The 20609-nt window shown below is 38.2% G+C and overlaps 1 protein-coding gene across 2 annotated transcripts in view; it reads right to left on the reverse strand.

Moving 5' to 3' along the window:
• The window catches only part of faf1 (Fas (TNFRSF6) associated factor 1), a 120612-nt gene extending 101211 nt beyond the window's left edge, over positions 1-19401 (reverse strand). Inside the window, exons 1-2 of one of the 2 annotated variants that reach the window (XM_031900950.1) lie at positions 18995-19401; positions 8346-8414 (exon numbers count right to left, since the gene is read on the reverse strand). In XM_031900950.1, the coding sequence (XP_031756810.1) occupies positions 8346-8414; positions 18995-19039 (114 nt within the window). In that variant the 5' untranslated portion in view covers positions 19040-19401. The remainder of the gene's footprint in view (positions 1-8345; positions 8415-18994) is intronic. The other variant, XM_002931419.5, reaches the window with a different exon arrangement.
• Positions 19402-20609: the final 1208 nt, after the last annotated feature.

Genomic DNA, 20609 nt, shown 5'->3' on the forward strand with positions numbered 1-20609 from the left:
CAAATCATTCAAAAAAATCTACCATTCGTAAATGACCCCTTAGAAAAAAGAAACGAAACCAGCTGCCAAGTTCCTTTAACTACAATTTACTGTTGTAAAATGTATGACAAGTATGCCATTTACTTGCATGACAAGTACTAAATATTAAGCTACTCCAGGGCTACCCCTGCAAGACAACTATGATATAAACACTGTAAAGTACATATCTACAACTATTATTTTTATTATGTGTGCCCAATTAAAACGCTGATCTGACTAGGGTACAATTTAAAACAATTTATCATTATAATACAGACAGTTCAGCACACATGGCGAATCAGTAATACAATACTACTACATATCCATACGGTGGTGAAAAAGAGTCTTTACAAGTCTGTTACAGACAATCCTGGCTGCAATTCATTGTACTTTGTTTTCTTTGATTTTTACATTTTAAGCCCTAAGGGAAATGGCACACAGAACTACAGTTAAGCAATGCATTTTAGTAGGCTAAAAACAAAGTGGCCACAGCAGACTCCTAAAGACAAAAATGTAAAAGAAAATGCCCTTTAGTATCATAGGAGGGAGTCATGAAAGATATGGATACAAATAGATTATATGAAGCACAACGCCGTATACCCTACAGTTAAGAATTGCTAGACTCATATAGGCAACATCTAGACTTGCTTATCTCTTATTTACAGCAATTCTGGACACTGGACTACAGAATGCTCATCTTATTTATGAGTGCCTTCTTAACAACTTTTTCATTGGTTTATTGTTTATTTTATGGTTTTCTGAACTATTAGCATTCATATTCTCCCTTTTTCCAGCTTTCAACTTGCTATCTGACACAGCTTAAGCAAATATGCACTTTTAGAAATACTATTCTGTTCTTTATCAATTTAACTCCACATCAGTAAGAAGAACTTTTGGGATTATATTGAGAATAAATACGGATATCCCAGGCCTCAAGATCACCAAAAGACAGGAACTTAAAACACCTATTAAGGTGGCCACACACGTGGCAATTTGCGATCTTTAAATCCGCCACTAACGTTCAGGGCTGAATCGGCATATAAGGAGGTAGAAACAATAGGATTTCTACCTCCTTCTGCCGATTCAGCCCTGACAGCAGATTTTGCTCAGGCGCCTTCTATGGCGCCCGATCAAAATCTTTTAACCTGGCCGATCGGCGAGTCGACCAATATCAGCAGACTCCTGCGATATCGGTCGACTCGCCGACTTGCCATACACGCACCGAAAATCGTATGAAACAAGGTCTCGTACGTTATCACCGGTGCATGTATGGCCAGCTTTAGTGTACAGGAGGTATTGGAAGCCATAGGCTCCTTTCCACCAGGCAAAACTCCATGTCTAGATTGGCTTCCAATAGAGTGGTATGGAAAATATGCCAATATATTAGCATGAGTACCATGTTTAACAAAAATGTTCATTGCAACAGAAGAAGGGACACTTCTGCCAGGCATAGCGTGATTCACTTTATTGCTGGTGGGAAGGCATTATGGGGAGAGATTAGTCGCCCGCGGTAGCAGAGATTTAATTACGGGCAACTAATCTCACCCTGTGCCACTGCCCTTAGTATAAACAAGCACAGCCACGGCCCTATCTGGGCTTCCATGGGCTTCCACTCAAGGCAACTTTGGGAAATCGCTGCGCCGCACATGCCATCCCACCGGCGATTTACATTCAAGCCGGTGGGATGGCATATCGAGATTATTAGTCACCCCGGCCACTAATCTCCCCATCTGCCACGGCCCTTAGGCATAACCAAGCAAGTTGACCTTCAAAGATTTACGCAGCTTAAAGGACATGTAAACCCCACACACAAAAATGTAATCAGTGAACAGCCTCTTTGAAATATTTCAATACCTGCCACACTGGTTGCCCAGAGGTTAATAGTAAGGCTGCAACATCTCCTTAATAACTTAGATTTGCTTCTCCTCCTGTAACCCACTCGGCTCCCTCCCTCAGGAATTTGCTTTGGCTATTGGCTTGTGGGCATGCTCAATTGTTCTAAACTCAGATTACTAAAAATGCCCCCCAGTCTAGCAGCCAGTAAAGAGATGGCATTGCTGGTTCCCATAGAAACTCAGCTCTAGCTGTCTGCTTCAGTTTTTTTTCTCCCCACCAACTCTCCTGAGCTCAGCTCAAACAAAGCAGAACTTTTATCAAAGACAGTTCTGCCTGTGTGAGCCTGTATTCTTGATGAAATGTATGCTGAATAAGGGTCTGTGTGTGTGTGTATGCTGTTTGCAGATTTAAATGTATCCAATTATCAGAGAAAAATGGCCACCAGGTGAAAGCTGCTACTTGGTTTAGGAAAATGTGATGGTGCTGGAAAGTGGAGGTGATGGTGCTGGAAAGTAGAGGGGATATATGCAGTATAAATAATGCCATTTGGGTGGGGGAGGCGTGCCCAACTGATATACATTGTAGGCAAATGTAGGCTTTACCTGTCCTTTAATGTCTCTCCTGTATTGAATGTGCTAGAAAACAAAGTTAAAGCTAAGAGTAGGCTACCTTAGATCCTAAGCAGATGCATTAAGCTTAGATCCTAAGCAGATGCATTAAGCTCTTATCCTAAGAACATTCACTATATTTTCCGGCAAAGCCCTGTTAAAATCCCTTCACAAGTTTCTCAAAATTCAGCCCCTTTCATCTTAACTGTACTGGGGCTCATCTCAACCTAGAATCAGCGCTGCCAAACTACAACTACCAGTTAACAGAGGAGGGCCTGCAACACCAAGATGTCCTCCTATATTACCAGGTGGCATGGTGGTGGGGATCCCGATCTGAAAATAACCCAGATACCACACTAGAATGCAACTGAAAATGTATTATCAACCTAATTTGTGTACGGTTTTCAGATTCACTGTGTCCAATAACCTTGAATTTATTAAAAAAAGAAGAAAATGCTATATGGTTGTCAGGATCACTGATCATGGCAACCAAAAAAAATAGATAAACTGTAATTATTGCCTGGTAAATAGGGTAATTAAGACCTTGCTACCAAAGGGCAGTTAAAAGCCCAAACAAGAAGCTTGCAGAACAAAAAATAAGAATGCAATAGCAACATCCTCTAAGGCGTGGACACCCAAGTCAAGATCTGCACATACACATTCAACTAAGGCCATCTGTCACAGCACAGTAGCAGACATTCACTAAGGTATTAAGTATATTAATACCCCTCATGCCAAAGATGCAACAGATCCTCTTTAGGAACCAATCAGCAGCTAAGCTGACCTGATAGGGAACTGAAGCCTGTCTTTGCTTGTATGAATGCAAGGCTGTGGATTGGCTCTCCCCCTCCTGCTGTGCTTCTGGCAGGGACTGTTAGGACACGCCCACTCTTCATTTGAAACACTGACACAAACAGGATTTCCAATAAAGGGGCCATTTTTACAGACAGGATTAATTTTTAGCCCAAATTAAACCAGCACCATATATTATTCATAATTGCCTACAACATAAGGTTTTTTTTACCATTTATCAAATATGTCTCCTTTAAGGCAGAAGACCTTACTGCAGCACATGATCTGTATATAACAGACAAACCTTCATGTATCTTCCAAAGGATCACACTCAGTCTAAATTCCTCTGCTGAAGTACTCGTATCTAATGTAGTTCTATACCTGATAACTCACGTCACAGAAAATGTATGACTGTATTCATTTAGTGACCGCATCCTGTCAAACTATTAAACAGTGCAGAAGGCTGGAGCTCAGCGCATGTTTGTGACACAAAGAGCTCTCTATAGGCAGAAATAAAAGCAGTTTTCATTACACTGTGGAGCAATCTATTCGCTTGTTGCCTGAATGATGACTCTGCATTTTTCTACTTGGCGATTGTGCAAGGAAAACAGTGGAAAGGAGGGAGGGAGGGAGCCAGTCCCAGCTCTGCAATCCCCTAATAGCTACTATTTTCATAAATAAATAACCATGAACTTGGCTTTCTAACATTTTTAAACCAGAGCTCAACAACCAACGGTCACCAGCATTTCATAAAAGCTCTATGCTCTTTCTGCATGCTATATATATATATTTCCTAAAAGGCACAGCAGTTTTACTGTATGTTGTTTTTGTGTGTGAGTGAATGGCATGACTTCTGTAAATGAATATATGGGTGGGTCAAACTAAAGCTGTGTTATAGGCCAGACACAAGAAAAAAATATGCGGCACAGAATCTCGAAATGTCCTTGAGATTTAATATTTCTCCAGATCTATTTTTATGCATTTTTCCTTGGGGCTATAAAGATGCTATACTTGTATGTGGTTTAGTCCAACAACAGCTGGAGGGGTCTGTACTTTGAATTTACATGATGTCTATGGACCACTCTAATCATATTTATTATCCAATTTCTAACTCATTGGTGCCTGAAAATAGAAAATCACTAAATCAAAGCAACAAATCTCATACAAGCTTTTTAAAATAAAAGAAGCAAATTTTTGCATTACAACAGTAAACTTTCAGAACTGTATACCTCAGTACCAACTTTATATGATGCCGTAATACTCAGAAATTTGAAGCTGCTTCATTAACTATAAGATGTGCCCACTTGAATCAGGCAGATGGGGAAAGGCAAAGGGGACATAATGCTTTCCCTAAAAACAACATTTTTCAGACCCCCCCGCTCTAAAGAGCTGGTATCATAAACATAGTTTTAGATACAAAAAGATTCTCAGTAAGAATCGTCCTTAATAACATCAGTTACCTGATTATCTAGCCTGGTTTGTTCATCAGTTCCCTTCTGTTTGTCAATATAATAGTGTAATCAGTTCCAAATCAAAATGAAAAAAAAATAAAAACAATTTAGCACCACCCACTGTGGAAAAAGCAGAATTAAAGATTACAATGAAAAGTAACCTTTAACAGTCTGCATTCAAATAAGCTATTCCATGTGGCACTTGTGGAAACAAAATAGAAATCCCATAGGTTAAAAATTCTGCACTGAATTATTCACAAAAAGCAGATTGTCACCAGGAGCAACCAAGCTAACCTATGAGGTTTCTATTTTGCTCCCAAAAATGCCATGTGGAATAGTTTCTTTTAACTAAGTCAAAGGTTTATTTTTATTATAATCTTTCATTCTGCTTTTGCACTAATTATCCTTAGTAACATAGTGGGGTGGTGCCATTTTTACATTTGTTAAAGGCATTGTTCACCTTCAATGTTCAAATCTTTTAAACCATTAACAATGCTATCAGAGTGTCAGAAAATACGAAAAATAATAATAAGTAAAAAGGCCACTATAAAATCTACTTTTTATACCCGTCAGTCAGTCCGTCTCTTGTCTCTCTGATCAGTTTTCTGAAAGGAAGGGAGTGGCCTATTTTGAACCTGACACATTGAGAACTTCCTATATGCTTACATCATCATAGTTGTTCCCTTCTTAAGTCGTACAATTAGTTCTGAACTTGAGCTCAGACAAATCACTTATTCAAGCAACAAATCCATTTTATTTTCACAGAAACACATGTATTTTGTATAATAAATGAGAATAATTTAAAAGAGAAAATTGCCCTTACATAATGGAAAATATTTAGCAAATTCTTGTCAGGAGTAGCTGCTCATACAACACAGTTAGCAGGCTCAATTTAGTCTGTAGAGGTTTCACCATTTGTATACAAATGTTTTTGAACATTGTTTTCTCTGATGATGACAGCTCACTTGATGTGAACCTTGGCAAGGGTTACTTACTCTGTAAATGAGGTACAAATGAAAAAATGCTTTACAGCACATGCTTTGAAATCTGATTTGGTATATTATTTTTATTTCTTCCCTGACTTACAACTATACATGAGCATTGTGATTCTGTATTTTCAAATAAGTTTCTGTACTAATGGTATCACAACAGTATTTTAGGTACTGGAATTTTAATCTCAACCAAGCGTAAATAGGAAAAAAGGTATTTCAATAAAGGCCCATTTGTTACACCCCCCAACCAGTGGCTCATGAGCAACATCTTATTTGCCAGCCCTTTAGATGTTGCTCCCAGTGGTCTCAAAGCAGGTGCTTACTTCTGAATTTCCAGTTAGGAGACAAGCTTTGGTTGCATAAAAACCCAATGTGATTGCCAAACAGAGCTTTCTGTAGGCTTCCAGTAAACATAGGGGCTATCAAATAGCCAATTATAGCTCTCATTGGCACATCCAGGAACTTTTTTCATGCTTGTGTTGCTCTCCAAAAGTTTTTCCATTTAACTGTGGCTCACGGGTATAAAAGGTTGGGATCACTGTGTAACAGTTACACAGTCCCAACAAAAGTGTTTGTGTATCTCTCATGTGCTCTACAAATATAGCCAATACAAATTTTATGTATACCCAAATTTATTCTGGCAGTGCAACTAATTTTAACCTTATTGCCCTTTTGTCTCCTTAGTCACACTGGAAGAGTCTAAACTAAAAATTTGAAATTACAGTGCATCATGTTGGTGGGAGCATGGTGCACCAGCAGAGGAGGAAGTGAGAGAAGCTGCAGCTTTACTCCAGTTCCTGCAGATTCAGTTTTTAAGTCAGCACCTCCAAGGCATCTCAATATGGTTTTCATTTGCTATTATTTACAACGAACAACTGAAAATATTTAATAAATGTAATTTAAGCTGTTGGTTAGAATTAAGCAACTCAATTAGGCAGATTTTGTTTTAGGGTTTACATCACCCTTATGACATATTCATAATCACTTTTGCACCTTAAACTTACGACACCATCATGTTTACGAAGTTGGGTACTCTGATTCTAAAGAACAGCCAATATAATTTCTGAATACATTTCTATTTTACAGTAGGTGCAGTCATTTTTCTTTTGTGGGATAATAAAGTTCAGCAGAGATACACCAAATCCAAGATTTAGTTTGGGATACATTCAACCAAACCAAGTCTTTATGCCTTGAATGTGACAACTTTTGGGGGATATGATGCATTTTGAGGAATTCTGCTCAAATGTGAATATGCAAGTGCCGGTTCACTTTTGCATTCTGTATTTAGGAAATCAAAAAATAATGGATTTTGTGTATCCCTAATAGTAAAATAAGAACAAATTCTGTTTTATCAATTTAGCTACACATCTTTAACACACTGAAAGTGTAAAAATGAAAACAAAAGTTCCAGAGTTTGATTCACTTTTGACCACTAGATGTCTCAGTTACAATATAAGAGTTTCTAGTTATAACGTTGAACACAGCCAACAACAGCTAGAAGGCCTTACAGTTTTGCAACTCAAAAGGGGGCATTTACTGGAGGAAGCCCTGGTTTTGTTGAAATGTATTATGCAACAAATCTGAATGGAAAAATATGCCATCTAAAACCAATCAAAATCATGTAGAAGTCAGTGGCAGATGTCCCTTTTACAACTGGAAGATATTTCTTTGCTTTGTGGCTTTACAGGTTGACACTGGCTTTTGTACGAAAATACAAAAAGTTACCTTTTTGTGTGAATGACTGCCATTCATGGAAATGTATTTAATTTATTAAGCTGGGCCTCACCCATTTAAAAAATGAAATCGACTTTAAAATGACAGTTGGGTATATAAATGACTACGCATTTTCCTTGCTTCTTCATACTTTGTTTTATCATGACCTTCATACTTCTAACACTGGAATATAAATATTTAAAATGTGTTCCATGCATGGCAAAAGTAGCGTAGGCAAACACAATAAAGATACATAAACAAAAACTGGCAAAGTGGATCAGTACTAAACAAAAGCAACAATTTGTCAGCAGAAGGGTTTCACAGTAAAACATCCTCTGAACCTGTTAGGCATTTTCATTGATTTTAATCCTGCACCTCCAGGGAACATTTATATTTTCCATTGGAAAGTTGCACATGCTTTAAACAAGCCATGAGTGCACGTGACACACTTCTCATAATACCACCCAGAGGGCTCACTGCTTCACCTCCACCAGTTCACTGAGAGCTCACATACCATGTATTATCCTATAAATTAGGAACACCTGTAAGTGAAGGACTATCGCTGCAAGGAATAAGGAGCAGATTTTTATTTAAAAAAATGAAGAGGAGAATCTTAATGGATTTCCAGCAGATGTAATTTTATCACATTTTTTTTTTATCACATTTTATTCAGTAAGGAAAGTGTTTTAATGAACTGGTGAATTAACAATGTATTTCCTACACTGACAAATATACCAGTTTGTCAGAACTACTTTAAGTAGTTAAATGTTTTTCTTTCCTATGGGGTGATATAGCTAAGCAGCAGCAATGAACCTAATTGAATAGAAATGTCTGTGTCTTGAGAGAGGAGGTTGACATATCAATGCACATATTATTTTCTATACACTTTTCTGGGCTTTTTTGATAAGCAATGGATTAAAATGAGAAAAACTTACTACTAAATCCCAGTTGTTTTGTTCGAGCAGTGTTATAGCTTCATCAATATTTTCAATGCCTGTACATGCCTAGAAGAGAGGGAGCAGAGGATAATAGTCAGAAAAGTATAACTTTAAAGCATAAATTGCTCAGCATTTAGTAAAATTTTAGTAAAACTTTAATCTTTTAAATATACAGCATAAATAGCAACATACTTACGGCAGTCATTTGCATAACTAGTAACACACTTTTTTATTCAATCAATTTATTCAAAAAGGTCCACTAACATATAAGGTTTTTGGGACATCCACAAATGTCACCTATTACATAACTGAGTATTTTACTCATCAGTTACTGATCCACCTATGCAGCTGTAGGTTTTTAGAAGCAACAAATTAAGTAAGCACTGTCCCATTTTCTGGTAAAGATGTGCATAGATTTATTTTTGATATGTGATATGACAAGTTTTTTTGAACATTAACATTTTACTCCAGATCAGTGCAGTAATAAGGGCACCTGTCTTCCAACACTTCTGCACCAAAAACAGGGCTCTGTGCATTGAACGATATCCAACACAGCTCCCATATCAGTCCGTGTGAATAAAGGAATGCAGCTGCCTGGAAATGGCCAGCATTTAGGAATTTGTAAGTGATTATAAATACAAAAAATTTGAAGCTAAATTCATATTTATGATTTCTACAGGATCTGAAATAATTCAGTACAGGTTTTATTGCTGTTTACCGAAACCATCAAGTAATTTATTTATGATAGATGCCTACCAACTAAAAGTTCAAATTGAGATTTTAATGCTAGTAGAACTTGCACATTGTAAACTATATAATCACCGACATCGCCATGGTCACTGTACCTTTACTAAGAGCCTGATGTTATCTTACATAAAATAATGCTCCACATTTACCACGTCCTGCCCCAAAGAGAGAATTACATTTTCTTGAAATTAAACCGATTCTCATACTGAATTCATTAAATGTAGAGCAGATAATAAAGCAGGGGTGTTGTTAAGTATATTTTAGAATGGCCATGTTACCGTCAGTCTGGTCATAACAGACCAGCACATTCCAAACACCTACAGGTTGACAGAAACTAACTAAATAGTATTACTTGCCCATTGTAAAAAAAACTATACAGCATATTGCAACATGTAACATACAAACTTAAATACATCATGTGTAATCAAATATGGAGAACAATGGACATTTTTGTTCAATCTGCAGGGTGCAAAGATTTCACAGAGAGCACAAATCATAGATTATCTTAATAAGGAGCAAACCTCTTTAAGAAAGCAATTGGAAATTTACAGCACTTCCATGACATATGAATGAACTAACAAAGGCCAAAAAATGCTTGTGATTATAGTTCCTAATAGGTTTCTGCCTCCAGCATCTAGGGTCAACAAGATGAAAAGCAGAATACCATTGTAGCCACCATACAGGGAGAAACAATATAGGCAAGTATGCAGTGGTGAGGGAGTTAAAACCTTTACATAAATGTGTTTTCCCTCCTCACAAGCATTGGAAACACATCTGGAATAGGTTTGTTTGAGCTGGCAGTGTTGTCGGTGAATAAAAATAGAAATGTCATCAAAAAGCAGGTGTGTGGGATATTTTAAGGCTCATTTGTATACATTTTTTAAATGAGGGGTTTACTGATTAAAAATATAAATAAGCACATGTATTTAAATATGTTTTAGTGTTGTGTGACTTACATTGGCCATGTTATTTTAAAATATACAAAAGATAGGCCTCATTCAGACTAAAAAGTCTGCATATACCAATGGTACAAATCAGTTAGTAAGGGTATCAGTTACTGCACTAAACCAAACAAGCACACAGTATGAAATGTATTAAACAAAGCCAATCAGCAAAGTTAAATATGAATAGGAGGCATCAGGTTGGCCACTGACACTACTCCAACCTATTTGATTTTTATTTATTTATTTTTTAAATACATTTTGTTTCCATTCATAATTACCACTACCAAGCAATTTGGGCAATCAAAGTCTGGTTCAACTGCACTCAGCATTGGCTGACCAAAAACAGAGCATCAAGTTGACATTTTACGACCATTGCCAAGAGCAAGGGTTCACTGGCCAATATATAAACTGTATGGGTAGAAAGCTTTAAATACTGAATTTACCAATTAGTCAGATAAGTGGGTTTTTGTGCCACGTGGGCTTATGGGATGGGTATCTTAAAGCGATAGACACTAAAAAACTACTCTTGGAAATATAAATGTACACAGAGATTTACTAAGAGACAGATTTAACATAGCTCTAATTTGTCTCACTTTTATTTAGAAGCAAAAAAAAATCTTCCAGAGAAGGGACATCTGCCATTGACTTTTACATGATCTCGACAAGTTTTAAATGGAGTATTTTCCAAGCTACATGGGTAGATGGAATAACAAATAAATGCCCCATTCTTACCTATGTACTCTAATCTTAAAGGAGAATGAAAGGCTAATAAAGTGTTAAAGTGTAAATCTCAAGATGCAGGCATACCGTCACCTTAAGTCTCCCCATATTTCTCCTGTTCAGATGGTCAGAAGCCTCATAGGAAAAACAACACTGATCTCTGTAAAGAAACTTCCCATAATGCCTCGCTCCTTCACCAAGACCTGTGTACATGCTCAGTTAGTAAGACAATGAGGAAGCTTCCTGCTGAGATCCTGCTCAGATCACACATTCCTAAGGGGGGAAGGGAGTGCTTATCATTCTTGAAGGAGGGGGGAGCAGAAGAGGGGATAGAGGAGAGAGCTGAGCAGACTCTGGCACAGGAAAACAAAGAGACAAGAAATCCTGTTTCTGTGAGTGCTTATGGCTGTATTTACATAGACCTTTCTGATATAGCTTACTTTCCTTCTCCTTTAAGGCCCCAGGGTAACAGAAAAAAAACAATTTCTATCCTCCAGTCTATGAATATCACCACTATCTACCATGACCCTAAGGGGGTGATTTATCAACGGTCAAGTTTGATTTTTTTCTCAATTCAAGTTTTTTTGTGCTTAAAAAACTCGAAAATCTGGTATTTATTAAGTGCAAAAAAACCTGACAACTCGAATGCAAAAAATGTAAAAGATTCCAAGTTTCTATCGAAGTCAATGGGAGTTGTCAATATGTCAATATCAAGCCATATTCTCAAACGCTAATTTTTTGAGTCAAAAAATTAAATATATTTAAGTTTTTTATTTGAACGAGTTTTCCTTATTAATATGAGACCATTTGCTATGCGAGCTTATGCGGTATAGAAAAACAAACTCAAATTCACAAACTCAAAAACTGATTAATAAACCCAAAAGTCCTTACTATGGCAAGTACGGGGTGAGGGGTAATAGTTCTGTTTGTAAAACTTGTTTTTGTTTTAAGCACCACCCAAACAAAAGACAGCCTTTATTCTGCCACCTTGGAAGTGATTGAATTGGTGATTAATACCTGGCTCCCAAAGCTAAAGCCTCATGCCACACTATCTAATGGCCAAAGTCTGGGAATGGAAAGAGTCACAGAAGCACAATGACACAGAAGCTATTGTAAATTATCCCAGGACTTTAGTTGCCCTTGAATAACCATTCAAAGGTGCATGCAAAAGGGATTCGTACCCTGGCTAAAACACAGCATATACCTTGCAGCTTCACAGAAAAGAAGGTACTGTATTCATATTCCTCATTTGTATTTTTTTTTTACAGGGTTAAAAGATCCAAGTTGTGTGATTTTAGCACATGGATTTAATTATATGAGGCCCAGATTCATTCTTTTTCTATTTTTTCTATCTCATACATGTGTGTCACAATTTCAGAGCTCTTATCAGGGGCCCCGCAGGAACATAAACTAAAATAGGGATCACTACCTTTGAAGGTTTGAAAGATTTTTTGGAGTACAAAACATTTGTCCCAGATATAGCTGCTGTGAACTATATATTACGCCCTCCCTCTTCCCAAAATCTTTCTTTTTGTCAATGTCTTCACCAATACAGACATCACATGCTTGTGGAAACTAAAAAAGTGGACATGCATTCTATTACAGGATGCAAAAGACCATTTATTTCAGTGGTAAAAGAATGTGGATATGTAAGACAGACAGATGGAAAAAGCTTTAGTTAAAGCCCTTTTCATCTGGGCTGAGTCTCACTACTGTCCCTAGTTGACATATTATCTTTCAAATGTCAAAAATGCCCCAAAACCATATTTACTATCCAAAATAAATCTTCAAATAGCAAACTAGGGTCTGTTTTCTGAAATGTTTAGGAGCAGGGATTTCCTGTCAATTGGAGCGTTATTTCTGGGTAAAGGAGAAGGAAAGGTAAAAACTAAGTAAGCTTTATCAGAAAGTTCTATGTAAATACAGCCAAAAGCACTCACAGAAATGCTGCACTGAGTCCTCTATCAAAAGAAACACAGGATTTCTTGACTCCTTTTTTGTAAACATGTTGTTTGGGTATCTGACTTCCCCTCTCAGAAAAATCCTTCATTCCCGTGGCCAGAGTCTGCCAGTTCTCTGGCACTAATGTGGCGAATCTATTGGCAAAAAAATGCCAAAATGACTTTACTTCTCCTTTAAAGTTAATTGGTATTTAGCCTGTACAGCTGATGGTTGTACTCTCTCCAGCAAAGGTTGTTACATTCAATTCCCATTCGGTGCTGGTCAGTGACTCCAAGTTATGTAGATCTGTCTGAGTGGTACAAAGTACACTCACTCAAAACAGTCATTTCACTTTTCCTGAGTATAATTTAGGCATTAAGGCAAGTAGGAGTTTAGAGCCATCATCACCTAGCTTTAATCAACATGCAGATATCAGGCAATGTGTTTTTGAACAGATAAAAGCGAACTGAAACATTGCATGAGTAAGAGGATCGTTCTTAAACAAAGTACAATACAAATACACTGAATAGCATATGCTAAAATAGGAAAACCCTTTAAAAACTAGTACAAGAATAGTAATCTAGTATAATTAAAGCATAACATCCTACAATGTGCAATACTGCCCTGTCTGTTCAAAAGCCATGTCAGGCCACTTGAAACAGCTCCTCCCTCATTAGTCCTATATTAGAAAACTGAAAGCCAAATAAACCTTTGACCAAAATAAAATACCACCAGCCTGTATATGAAGCAAAACAATTGCCTTTTCAGATCAACAAAGAAACTCGTCCAGACATTAATCCGATTGAAGAATGCAGGGGGCTGTATTGGCCCATATAGGCCATTTGCAGCCACCCAAATTGCACAAGCCCCCTGCATGATGTGATTGTAGCCCAAAGTGTGAATCACCTAGATATAGCCCAATAAGAGTTTCTGATTCAATCCAAGTAGGGATGCACCAAATCCAGGATTCGGTTCGGTTAGGTTTCGGATTCGGTTCGGTATTCAGCTGAATCCTTTACGATGGATTCAAGGGTTTGGGCAAATCCGAAAACGTTGATTTGGAGCGTCCCTAAACCAAAGATCCACTTGTGCACCTGTGTGCAAAGTTCAGCCTTCCTTCTTATTAGGAGAAAAAAAGCCACTTAAAGGATAAGTAAGCCTTTTATCATAAAAGCCCCTAAAAGGACTCTATACGGCCCCCTTTTCTTTGCTGAGCTCTCCTGTCACTGAGTGTGAAGATGGTCGAAGAGGTGTCTACTGGGCATGCCTAATTTATTTCCACTGGAGCAGAGGCAGCAAGCATGTGCAGTAGGCACCTCTTCAACCATCTTCACAGTCAGAAAGAGGAGAGCTCAGCAAGTTCTGTGAGTTGTGACAGAAATTACTTCACTAAGCACAATATCGTAACTATAAAACTCCGGGCCCAGGTGCAGGGCATGCAGCCGGGCCCCCCACCGGACACATTTTTGTTTAGAACACGCACCGGTGCCAGCGCCCAGCAGGCCCATGAGGGGTGCAGGCCCGGGAGTTACCACACCCTCCTCACCCCCGGTAGTTCTGCCACTGACTAAGCACCTGACTGACCTGACTGATGACATCACACAGCACCATTTATAATCATAATTTACAGGATATTCAGGGCTCTTGTGTATATAGAATATCAGCTGAATGTGCCTGCACACTTAACCTTAGTCGTAAAGGCTGCTTATAAAATGTAACCAGTTACTGCCATTACGGCCAGCAATATATTTGAGTGCATGCGTGCCAGATACAGCAACAACAGAACAGTTGCTACCAAGTGTCAAGCCAATACATATAGACATACATGATAGCAAGCAGATTAAAATCTGCACAGAAAGGGGATCAAAAAGTACAGTTATTTTTTTTTTTTTGTAACCTAGCATCAGTTATTTGTCCACCCCTTTTCTTACAAACAGACAGACATTCACATTGTTATACCTGTCTCCCTTTAAAATAGCACTGTACCATACACAATATAAGCTATAAAAAGGAAATTAAAAATAAGAAGGCTGAGCAAGGCATAAATACAGCAGTCCATAGTGAACCTGTACACCTTAAAGGAACAGTAGCACCAAAAAATTAAAGTGCATAAAAGTAATTACAACGTAATGCACTGTTGCCCTGCACAGGTGCAACTGGTGCGTTTGCCTCTAAAAGACTACTATAGTTTATATAAACAAAGCCGCTGTATAGTAGCCATTCAAAGGAGAAAAGGAAGATGGGGCAGCCATTTAAAGGAGAAAAGGAAGATAAAAACCAATTATATTCTACGGGGCTTATCTGTTATCTGCTATGTAACCTGTGCCTTTTCTCCTTTCTTCCAGCTTGAATGGCTGCCCCCATGGCTACACAGCAGCTTTGTTTATATAAGCTATAATGGTGTTTCTGAAGCAAACACACCAGTTTATCAGTGCAGGGCAGCAGTACATTATATTTTAATTACTTTAATACAATTTCATTTTTTGGTGTTAATGTTTCTTTAAACCTTAGTATCCTACTGCATCTTATTGCAAATACACAAAAAGCACTGTTCACTGGTTTAAGCATTTATGCATATTGTTTCAAAATCATTTAAAGGACAAGGAAAGTTTAAGTCACTTGGGGGTGCCAAAATGTTAGGCACCCCCAAGTGGCTTAAATCGCTTACCTTGTACCCCGAGCTCGTGCCCCTGTTAGGAGAAAACAGCACCAGCCAGGGGTACCTGTAGCGAGCGCTTCCTTCTTCCCTATTCACGCTGCTGCTTATTGTCCGGGACAGGCGCATGCGCAGTAGAGTGAAACGCCGACTTCTCTGTTCAAAGTTTGGCTTCTCACTCTACTGCGCATGCGCGCGCAGCGAACAAGAAAGAAGGAAGCGATCGCAGCTACCCCGGGCTGGTGCTGTTCTCTCTGTACAGGGGCACCAGCCCGGGGTAAAAGCTAAGCGATTTAAGTCACTTGGGGGTGCCTAACATTTTGGCACCCCCAAGTGACTTAGACTTTCCTTCTCCTTTAAAACATGACAGATAGATAGATAGATACGTTTTAGACATTTATATAACCCTTAAAAAGATTCTATAGAAAGTCTGCTTTAAAATGTTTGCACAGGAGTGTTTTCTACCATGTACTATTTATAACTTAGGTTTCACCAAAACATTCCAATTCTAATTAACAGGAAGGAAGCTCCTCTTAAAAAAGGGTGGCATCTAGTTACAATGAATTGCCACAAAACATTCCTATTATCTGCTTGCTCTTGGTAACTACAGGCTGAGTCAGAACAATTAGCATGGCATCAGAGAGTGTCAGCAAAACCAAAGTCACCTCTCAGCATGAAAACAGAATCCAGAGAATTCCGATTCTATATTAATAGAAATAGAAACTATTATCCAGAACTGCTTGGGACCTGGAGCTTTCCGGATATTTGGTACCTTAAGCCTGCTAAAAAAAAACCATTTAAACATTAAATAAAACCAATCAGATTATTTTCCACTAATATGGATTCATGCAGCTTAGTTAGGATCAAGTAAAAGGTACTGTTTCATTATTGCAATTTTAATTATTTGCTTAAAACGGACTCTGTGCCTTTCTATAATTCAAAGCTTTATGGAGAACAGGTTTATAAATAAGTGATTCCTTACGTATATTTGCAATTTTCCCACATCTATATAATACACCTTACCAAAATAACACTGAGAGTAAGCCTGTCAAAAAACATTTTGCAATAAAATAGGAATTGTTAATATCACATAGTTTTTATGTAAAGAGTAAACCTTTCATAATTCTTACAACAAACCTAAAATATAGCAATTTACTGTCCTTTTCGTTAACCACTCTAGTGAACAAGAGTAAACGCCCATAAAAAGTATAAGCATAAAGTATAAGCATAATATCCATGGGCTAATGACAAAATCAACTCACTAGCAGTGTTTAATGTCAATACAGGTATGGGACCCATTATCCAGAATGCTCGGGACCCAGGGTTTTCTGGATAAAGGATCTTTCCATAATTTGGATCTCCTACCTTAAGTTTACTAAGAAATTATCTAAACCAATAGGATTGTTTTGGCTCCAATCGTAGTTGGGATCAAGTACAAGGTACTGTTTTATTATTACAGAGAAAAGGGAAACCATTTTTAGAAATGTGAATTATTTGATTAAAATGGGGTCTATGGGAGATGGCCTTTCCGTAATTCAGAACTTTCTGGATAATGGCTTTCCAGATAAGGGGTCTGATACCTGTACTAAAACTGACCATACAGCAAAATGGCTAAGAGCCAAAATCCACAGCAAAGATTAGGATGCAGTGCTCTGGAATGAGGAAACAGTTACATACGATTGGACTAAGACAAAAGTCAGATAATTTAAATTCCACCTATGATGTCATGACAGATGTAGTGTGACTGCTTGCTTTTATTAGTCTTCAATTAGTAGGTGATGTGAACAAGAATGTTAGATAGTGACACGTGAGTTCTACATTCTTATGTACATTTACACTGTCATAGGACTAGCAGATGTTTTATTTATAATAAATAGTAATACATCTCTTCTATATCAACCGATTTTACCAATAATATTATTAACATTTATTATTTAAGTCTATAATTAAGTTTGCTGTTTGCCAATCCCCACAATTTTTTCTAATTAAATTCTTTTTTTGGTACAACATTTTCTTTTTTGGCTACCTAAGAGACAACATAAAATATAGGGATACATTAAATTCTGGATTTGGTTCGGAATTCGGTCGAATCTGATCCCTTTTCAAAAGGATTCGGAATCAATCACAGTACAGACACTGGTATAGATGCAGTCAGCGAGTGTCTTTTGTGTAAATGAACTATGAGTGCATAGACCAACACATGAAGTTGGACCTAAGTTTTATACTTCATCTTTAGCAGACAAACTGAACCTGATCATATATTTAGTTAGCAATGCACTGAATCCAGGATTCAGTTTGGTATTCTGCCAAGATTCTGCCTTTTTCAGCAGGATTTGGCTGAATTCACACTCCATCTTCATCACTTGATTTTTTGTCACATAGACACAGAAGTTGAAGATTTTTCACTGCCGTTATCTTTGCTCCTTCTTGGCCCTAATTTGCATATGCAAATTAGGACTCATATTCAGTTTGGTATTCAGTCGAATCTTTTACAATAGATTCAGGGTTCAGCCAAATCCGAAAATAGTGGATTCGGTGCATCCCTACTATTTAAATTAATAATCCAATGGACACATTTGCCCAGCACAGTAATCTATAGCAACTAATCTGTTGCTAACTAGTCTGCTGTAGGAAGAATTAAGAAAGTAAAATGACTGACTGGTTGCTATGGGTTACCAAACTGGCTCAAATCTGTCCAGTAGATTACAGATAACATAACCTATGATGTACCACTTCAATGATAAATCTAAACGGACCAATGTTGTATAACTAAGTACTTACAGCATGAAAGTGCCCAAGAACTCTACAGTCTTTTTTTTTTTACATATAATGTTTAACATATCGGCCCCCCAATCATCATTATATCAAATATTAGCAATTAGATTTGACCAGTCTGATAAAGGAAGAAGTAAGAAAGTAAAAGACTGACTGGTTGCTATGGGTTACTGCACTGGGTCAGATCTGGCCAGTATTGTTATAAGCCCTAATAGGTATTTGGCTGAAGTATCTATTTATGCACCCAAGCCCAACTTTTCCTCCACACACACAGTCAAACCTACTGATGTTAGACTCCTTTGTAGGGTGTATGAGACTTTATTTAAACCTTATATTGCACACAAATCCAAACTATTCACCCCCAGCTGCTGTCAACACAACATTGCAACATCCTGTGTCAGACTTTAGACAGAATAAACCTGGAGTGTTGTGGTCAATTACATTTCTCCTTACAAGATTACTGAGATCTTAACCTAAGATGTACTACTTCCCTGATAAATCCATATGGACCAGTGCTGTCCAACTGACTACTTACTGCAAATGTAAGTGCTCAAGAGCTCTATTGTAATCTTTTCATAACATGCTAATTTTATTATGATTTGGTCCCCCAACCCTCTGTATATCATATATCTGACCCAGTAAATAGAACAAGCTGGCCAGTACTGGTGGAATAACATTAGCTAAAGTAGGGTCTCACATGATACAGTTAGCAAAATACCACTATATTTCTAAAAAAAACATGCCAGGGATTATAGAAGAAAAAAATGATTGTGAGGTATTAATGTTATAACTGTATTCCTTTGACACAGCCCTACGCACAAATGTCTATACAGTTGCTACATTGGGTCCCCCTGGTTCTGTACCTGGAAATCGGCCAGAATCATCTCTCTGTCTGTGTTGGAGGCCATGACAGCCCCAGTAGGACCGCAAAGCGGGTGTAAGGAAAGGAACCCAGCTACCAGAACATGAAATCAGGTTAGAACCCCGGGCAGGGGCCTGCGCTTGTGCTGCCGGGCCTCTGCGTTAGATGACTGAAAATGTTCTTCCCTCAGCTCTGCTTATGTGTCTTTCCTTAGCTGAGAGTTCGAGCTCTACCGTAGGATCACGGAACGGGGCCGGCCTTCAATTTGGGGTTTACGGCTTGTCCTTGTAGCAATGAATTCGGCTCAGTGTCTCGGCTGCCAGGAGCTGTCTGGTCTTCTTCCACTGCACGGCGCTGTCGCACATTTTGCTCGTCATCACAGTCGCAATGAGAGGTGACTTGCGGCCGCCCGCATCATGTGACATCCAGTCTCCACAACTGTTATCACCATGGTAACAAGAGGCGGAAGAAAGGCTACATCATGACTAAGGACTTTCAATCCGAAATGGTGGATATGTGCAGTTGGCGTCTCAGATATTTAGCTGCTTGCTGCATCACAATGGTTATTGTATATACGTGTCTTTTTAACCTCCCCCCTCAATTCACACTAATAAACTACTTTATTTAAAAGTATTCTTGTATAAGTGATAGCTAAACACGTGTAAAGCAGAAATAATTTTCCTATAATTGCAGAGGTGCTAGGACTCTAAAGTTGAATTCTTAATGAAACTGGCACATCAAATAACTGTTTAGCTAGAAACGTTTGAGACCATGCTTGGCCACATGGGTGGCCTCTGCCAGCTAATTCTTGGCCTGTGGGTGCCGGTGTATGGAGTGGATTTCACCCAAAAAATGCATACTTTTGAGTTTAGCTGATAAAATCCACTGCTTGTGCCAACACAATGGCTCCAGGTGCAGGCACAGGGAAAGGCAGATGCCAGCCTAGGGGCTGATTCTTGGAAGCAGCTTCATGTGGCATTAACTTTAGCTTTTAGTTCCCCCATCAGAACAAATGTGGTAACAGTGCTAATGCAGTTCAAATCAGTGCCTACAATGTCCCAGGAATTCCAATGCAGAACCTGATCTATTACCTAAATAAAGGTTGCTAGTTACACTGTTTTTATTATAGCGCTTAAGGAGAGCTGTGCTACACTGTCCAAAACGTATGCCTATTCATCCTCCCTTACGTTGCTATCCTGCCTCAACCTCACATTATTTTTTTATTTACAGTAAAAGGTTTTTTTTCTGTTAGTATGTTGCATTCCTCCACTTTACTCTGCTTCCCATTTAACCACATTCATTTTCAGCATAAAGTCCCTCTTCTCTGTTCCCCCTTACCAAAATGCACTTTATTTATTTCTACAGTCCTCTTAGCTAATCCACCCTTACAATGCAGGGGTATTTATTGGGCAGTGGTAAGATTTGACCTTACCTAAAAAGTAACTTTATCAATATTTTTGCACAAAATGAAAGTCTGGTTCATTTTACAATAAGTGGATGTTCTGTTTCAAACCTCCTTTAGAAATGCACTGAGGGTACAGTGTATCTACAATTAGGACTTGTCTTTACTGTAGTTTAAAGGTTTATTGTCATACATGAAAAACTCTACTTGGTAA

This window comes from Xenopus tropicalis, chromosome 4 (genome assembly GCF_000004195.4).
Source record: "Xenopus tropicalis strain Nigerian chromosome 4, UCB_Xtro_10.0, whole genome shotgun sequence".
Lineage (NCBI taxonomy): Eukaryota > Metazoa > Chordata > Amphibia > Anura > Pipidae > Xenopus > Xenopus tropicalis.